This window comes from Carassius auratus, chromosome 6, assembly GCF_003368295.1.
Source record: "Carassius auratus strain Wakin chromosome 6, ASM336829v1, whole genome shotgun sequence".
Classification (NCBI taxonomy): domain Eukaryota; kingdom Metazoa; phylum Chordata; class Actinopteri; order Cypriniformes; family Cyprinidae; genus Carassius; species Carassius auratus.
This window is the reverse complement of record NC_039248.1, coordinates 27490753-27498033: the sequence shown is the minus strand read 5'-3', so window position 1 is coordinate 27498033 and position 7281 is coordinate 27490753. Positions and strand designations below refer to the sequence as shown.

The following is a 7281-nucleotide window of genomic DNA, read 5'->3' as shown; positions in this document are numbered from 1 at the left end:
AGACAGATCTGATGAGTGTTAGACTCACTGTACAATTTCAGTGTTCTTTGTACAAAGCTATCATACAGTGTCAGAACATTTGGAATATACTGTATTAGCACATCTTTCATTATATTTTAATAGTAGTTTTGAAAGCCTTGAAAAGGAGATTATACAGGTATTAAACAACAAAAGGGTAAACAAATTATGACACTCTTAATTTTGTTGCAATCGTGGCCATCATATCAGCCTACATTTTATTCTTCGAGTAAAATAATTGAGCTTAAAAATTAAATTTCAGTTTGTTCCCTTTTCATTGTCTTGTGGTAGAGTTTATATTACTTTATATCACTTTAATTGTTTCCTAGCCTAAGGTGCAACCCTACCTTCCATGCAGTAACACAACTGTTTTGTTCCCTTTGTTTTTATCTGCAGATCAAGTGACAGTATCCTGGGATTCGGCTCTCTGCTTCAGAACTAGCCTGAATCTTCTCTGATCTCTTGGCACTTTGAGGTGCAGAGTGGGCTTGCTGGTTGGCCTGTGCTTTTGGTTGCCCCACTGTCATTTCATCCTGGGTTAGGAGCCTGAGCTCTGCCCCAGGGAGGGGAGGGAGGCCATGGAGGTTCCTCTGGTCAACTTTGAGAACCTGGATGACATCGGAATCAACCTGGGAGACCCAAGTGACTCGGGATATCCGAACTCTCCCACCTCAGATACCCCGGAACCAAACCAGGGGACCCGTGGCATAAACTCACCCACACACTCACCTCAGAGAGGAAGACAGCCGAGGCACTCACTGGCCTCTCCACCAACACTAAGCAAGAAAGGAACATCAAGCTGTAACAGCCTGATCTCCAACTGGAAGGTTCTGATGAACAGCGAGGGCAGTCCCAATGAGGCTCTCCTAGGAAAAGTAGCCAAGGATTGTTGCGAGGACTACTTTGCTGAAAAGGAGAAATTTGAGGAGGGCGAACAAAAAGTGGTTATCAATGTCTCAGGGATGATGTACGAAACAACACTTAAAACTTTAAATCAGTTCCCAGATACCTTGCTGGGAGACCCCATGAGGAGGATTGACTACTTTGACCACATGAAGAACGAGTATTTCTTTGACCGCAACCGCCCGAGCTTCGATGGAATCTTGTATTTCTATCAGTCCGGAGGCAAGATTCGGAGGCCAGCAAACGTGCCATTGGATGTATTTGCGGATGAGATAGTGTTCTATCGACTGGGGCATGAGGTCATGGAACAGTTCAGGGAGGATGAAGGTTTCATCAAAGACCCTGAGCCTCAACTCCCAACCAGTGAGATTCACCGTCAATTTTGGCTGCTCTTTGAGTACCCAGAGAGCTCCAGTGCTGCCAGGTCAGTGGCCTTAGTGTCTGTTTTTGTCATCACTATATCTATTTGTATCTTCTGCCTGGAGACGCTCCCGGAATTCCGCGATGAGCGTGAATTTACACCTGCATTCGTCAACCTAACCCGTGACGCCAACGGCACACTTCTGTCCCCTACCCCTCATCCTAAGGCCGTGCTCTCTGTCTTTACTGACCCTTTCTTTGTGGTGGAGACCATCTGCATTGTTTGGTTCTGTTTTGAGCTTGTAGTACGTTTCATAGTGTGCCCCAGCAAGAGCGAGTTTTTCAGCAATATCATGAATGTCATTGACATTGTGTCCATTATGCCCTACTTCATCACTGTTATAACAGAACTGATGGCCACCCACGAGGAAGACCCCACCGCCAACCAGAACATGTCTCTGGCCACACTACGTGTCATCCGATTAGTGCGTGTCTTCAGGATTTTCAAGCTTTCCCGCCATTCCAAGGGCCTCCAGATTCTAGGCCAAACCCTGAAGGCCAGCATGAGGGAGCTAGGCTTGCTTATTTTCTTCCTCTTCATAGGCGTCATCCTCTTCTCCAGTGCCATTTACTTTGCTGAGGTTGACGAACCTGATACTCAGTTCGTGAGCATCCCGGAAGGATTCTGGTGGGCTGTGGTCACAATGACGACAGTCGGCTACGGCGACATGTGCCCTATCACTTTGGGGGGAAAGATGGTTGGGATCCTCTGTGCCATCGCTGGTGTGCTTACCATTGCACTTCCTGTTCCTGTCATAGTCTCCAACTTCAACTACTTCTACCATCGTGAAACTGAGCAAGCGGAGAAACAGATGATTGACGCTGCTACTGAAGCTGCTGCAAATCAGAAAAGCAGTTCTGAAGAGAAGTATGAAAGCAATTACTCGCTGGACAAGAGCAATGGGAACTGGCAGACAGGGAAAAATGGCATTCCATAAGGATTGGTATATTTCACATGACTAGCAATAATGACTGTACAACAATGCACTTAGAAACTCTTGTTTTTATGGTTTGAAAACTGCTTAATTAAGAGTTCTACATATGTACCTAATGCTATGCATATACAAACAGTACCTTTACAAAACATGCTGTTTCAAAGGGAGACCTCAAACAGGACGCTGTTTTAGCCAAAGGCTGCTAAAAACACCTTTGATGGATGACTATAACCTCAGAAGCACTATCTACTAAAAGGAAGCAAAATATATTGTAAGGGACATCCCTTTAAGGCTTTACAGTAATACAAACTGAAATGCACTGAAAGGAAAAAGGAATATGAAACTCGGGAAGACAAAAAAAAGTACTCATGTCATCATTTCGAGGCAAACGGCTGCGTTTGACTGAGGTCAAAACAAGCATTTAATTAATCGCGATTAAGTGCCTGTGTTGCCGAGTCCCTCAAATTAATGCCGAGGAATCATGAATCTGCACTCTGAGCATCCACCCAGCACCACCTTTTGCTGATGTTGCCGTTCCTTTAGAGTTTTGCACTGACATCACCTTTTGTCCCTGCTGCTTGTAAAAGAAAAAGCTTATGCCAAACTGTTATCCATCCTTCAATGTCACTGAATGTCTCCTCTAACAGTCCTGGTAGTTGTTATACATAATCAGGCCCATTTGGAATTTAAATACAGTATCCTACGCATGCAAGTATGTTATATTTGGATGACCCGCCGTTCTGTGGCAGCATCTGCTTGCTGCTCGTCCCACATTTTCTTCTGGTGTTTCTATTCTTGTCAACATACACACAGAATGAGACGCTAGAACTCTATCTTTAGAGTGAGATTTTTTTTTCGTATTTCTATGCTGAGTGAGTTCAAGTTTTGGTACACACCTTTGCTTGGCCATTCCATTCAATTCGTTTTACGTCATATCTTGTCTCTTGTTTGACCGACTGTATATAACGAGCATTGACAATAGCTAGTAGGATGCACTCACTTCTTTACATACAGCTTAATTGGCCTACTATCAGCCTTACTCATTATGCACATGGATATGTATGGCTGGAAAACGCACAAGAATTTAAGCATGGATTTATATGAGTTACCCACTTAAAACAATACTTATCTGTCAAACTGTGGACATATATAAAAACAAACAAAAAAAAAAAAACTTTAATTTAGGTTGGTTCTGTTGGTGGAGTAATATGTGTTATTTTTCCATCATACTAGTTAATGCTGACTTGACAAGCCAATGAAAGCAGAGAGCATGTTCACACAGAGAATGTACTGTAATAGTGAAACCAATGAATGATTAGCCACTTCAAAAGATTGAAAAGTTTGCAGCAAATATATCATCTGATCCAGCCTAACAACTTATTTGTAAATGTTTGCAACATCAGGAAATTTCTTGTGGATTTATCTTATAAACAGAACAGGGAGAATCATTATCTTACAAGCATTTTAATAACATTCATTAGCATATAAAAGAAATTACACAAAGTTTTTTCATGCAATAATGCACACATGTCTGCGTGTCTTTGTCCAGGATTTGAATCGATGATATGTTTTATTTCACTTATAAGATATTATTGTCTTTCAGAGGAGTATGATTTATTTCTTTGAAATAAGAGTAAGATGTGTTATGCTCATCACATGACATCATTTTTCAGTGATTTCATTATGCTTACAGAAATCTGTGTTTGCATAACTTGAGGTTTCTTTATTGTAAGGAATTCCCTTTTATGAGCGAATATTTCATGCTTTATTTGCAATAAAAATACTGCACATTTGCATGTTTTTGTAAAAAGCAAAGTTGAAAAAAAAAGAGAGAGAAAAAATATGTTTCCAAAGCAAATTTTGATTGTAGCATTTCAGCACAGACTAAAGCAAAGCAATAAAGCACTTTACAGGGAAGCTAAAATAAGTTTTCCAGTAAGCTTGAAAATGAACTTATGCCAGCAGGTAACATTGCATTTTTCAGACACTTAATGTATAACTGCAATATAGATCTTAAAATGCTTTTTATCATGCTGTTGTAAATTTTAAAAGATGCATGTAAACACTGAGATTAAAGAATTTGTTAAAATGACCATGCTTTGAATAGAGGTAGAAAAAATATATTTAAATCATCCCTCTATTGCGTCAATGGAAAAATCTGAAGTATATTCCCTTGTGCATGCATTTTATGTCATAGTATGGTGTAATATCAATAGTAATATTGAAAGTCATTGTTCAAAAAATCCTGAGAGTTCTATATTGATTTCTTACAATTATCCCACTGACGAAGGTGATAATGCCAGTGTTATGTGATCAATTTGGCGTTTAGCATCTCATGAATGTATGCTATTGCTGTATGATATATTTTGATTGTTTAAGCACTACATTTTATTCATGATATTCTGAGTGCCTTTTATTAAATAAATATTCAATTTATTGGCTCCAGCTTTGTGTGATTTCACAAGGACACATACATTCTCATTGTATGATTATGGAGACTCAATACAAAATAAAATATGCTTACTGTAAAAAAAAAAAAATAAAAAAAAAATAAATCCATAAAATAAAACATTGAAGACAGAAAAGTTGGTGCGTTGAAAAAATTTGCTCCTGTTTTTAATTCATTGCACTTTTTGCAACCAAAAACACTGTGCTCAGCAGAGCTACATGTAACATACATTCAATGTAGCTTGGGTCAATTTTTCTTGATTATTTTTTCCCAGAAAAAGACCAGCTGTCATTACAAGCTATTCTTCTCATCTGTGGTTTTGCAGTATTGTTATTCATAAATCATGATATCAACTCTTAGTATCTGAAAGGGTGATGGTGTGTGGTACATTAGGTTTTAATACAGTATAAGAGAGGTTAAAAAGTTCATCTCAGGTCACTGAGACAGGTGAGCTACCATGATTTGTTGGCACGACCTGTGGAGTTTTTCAGGGAAGGAAGACTAAACAGTGCAAGATCGACAATGAGAGCACATTAATCTTTAAGGCCATTTTGTTTGTGTATGTGTGCATGCATTAATGTTTCAAAAGCAAGGCAAGGCAAGTTTATTTATATAGCACATTTCGTACACAATGGTAATTCAAAGTGCTTTACATAAAAGAAAGTAAAATAATTTTACAACTTTTAAAATGATTAAAACAATTAAAAACAGTTTAAAAAAACATAATAATAATAAAACAGTGAAAATATAGTGCAATCAGTTTGGACATTGCACAGTGCTCATTCAACAAATGCACAGCTAAAAAGATGCGTTTTGCATCTTTTTAGATGAAACCTCACCGTCTATGTGCACCGGGTTGTTAGTAGATATGTAAAGTAAGTTGGTCATTCCTCAATAGTCTCAATACCTTTCCTCACTTTCATCAACTGATCTGAATTACCATCTTAAAATCAAATATTTTGGCTTGAATATTTGGTTTGATCTTCACTAAATCCTTACCAAATACTTTTGTCCCAAAAAATACCAATTTTGCTTTCCATATTTATCTGTTTATTCAGTTGAGCTGTGATTTAAAATCTATACTGAAAAAATGGTGTAGAAACAATTCTCACTCACTCTTATAGTAAAATTCAAAAGTAGAAGAACTTTAAGAGTATTTACTTGTAAAAATATTCTAATAATACCTGTTCTGTTTAAAGGATTTTTTCACCCAAAATTTTAATTTAGCCCATGTTTTACTCACCCTCAAGGCATCCTAGGTATTTATGACTTTCTTCTTTCAGATGAATCCAATCAGACTTATATTAAAAATGATAGGCGGGTGTTTTTGTTCAAAAGTCTAAAAGAAGTCAAATAAAGTGCATCCATCCATAATAAGATGTTCCTCCCACAGCTTTGGGGGGTAAATAAAGGACTCCTGTAGTGAACGGATGCATTTTTGTAAGAAAAATATCCATATTTAAAATGTTATAAACACCTTTCTCTCACTTCCACTGTGCAAGCCGTTTCAGATGGATGACCACTGCCTTCTAAAGTCTGGAAGAGCAAGGACCTTTTTTAATACAACTGTTATGTTGATTGGATTATTCTGAAAGAAGAAAGTCATATACTACACTAAGGATGCCTTGAGGGTAAGTAAAGCATAGGCTAATTTTATTTTTTTATTTATTTTTTATTTAACCCTTTAAAGCTTCAAAAAACTCAAAATGTACATCCAAATATTTACACATCTTAAACGTTTTTAAAGAGAACCTGAATTTGGAATGAATTAAGTATATGAATACACCCTAACTATTTGAATTGCATTCAATCAGCATTTGTTCTGATTGCTTTGCCTGTACGGTTATTTCAAGACGTGATGATTTCAATCATTTGAAAGGCAGAAGCACTTTTGTCTAGAGGGGAGTGTCCAGTTGAGATACTAAAATATTAAGCAGTGAGACAGCAAAGTAACCAAATACTGAACTATGTACAGTATATAGTATGTAAGAGAATGCTGTTACGTGTTTTGTGGTTATGTAAGAGGAATGCTAGGTATTATATGACTGTCATTTGAGTGGTGTCATTTCTGAAGTTTGATATCGCAATATTTGTTTGTCATAATAAAAATATAGTTAGGTGTATTTAGGTATGTGAAAACACAAGGGTTCCAAGCAAATCAATCAAATAGTTTAATAATATATTTTCATATATGTTAATTTAAGTAAATAGTTTAATGCGAATGGTCAAACTAGAAAATTAAATTGTGAAACAAATCCTTTGTAGAAAGAAATACTGGAAAATAGTTTTTCAATTAAACATACTTAAAATAAATAGTAAAAACTCCTCAGCAGTTACACTGGTCACACAGCAGTCCGGACTAGGTGCCTAATGATGTGTCTTAATTTTATCTGCTTTTATCTCTAGAGCCCGACCCTACACTGATAACCACTGGTAGGACCAATTAGGAGATTGGGGAAAGAAAAATCACACAAAGCACGCAAAGTCCTCCATACCCTGGAGATACCCTCGGTCACATATATACTTAACTGGTCAGGTGCATGGTAAGGTCAAACA

The 7281-nt window shown here is 37.5% G+C and overlaps 1 protein-coding gene across 1 annotated transcript; it reads left to right on the top strand.

Annotated features, from left to right (window-relative positions):
* Positions 1–426: 426 nt before the first annotated feature.
* On the top strand, positions 427–4021 carry LOC113105111 (potassium voltage-gated channel subfamily A member 10). Its single transcript, XM_026266237.1, has one exon. It carries the CDS (start codon positions 597–599, stop codon positions 2277–2279), a length of 1683 nt encoding a protein of 560 aa, XP_026122022.1. The 5' UTR covers positions 427–596; the 3' UTR covers positions 2280–4021.
* The last annotated feature ends 3260 nt before the right edge of the window (positions 4022–7281 follow it).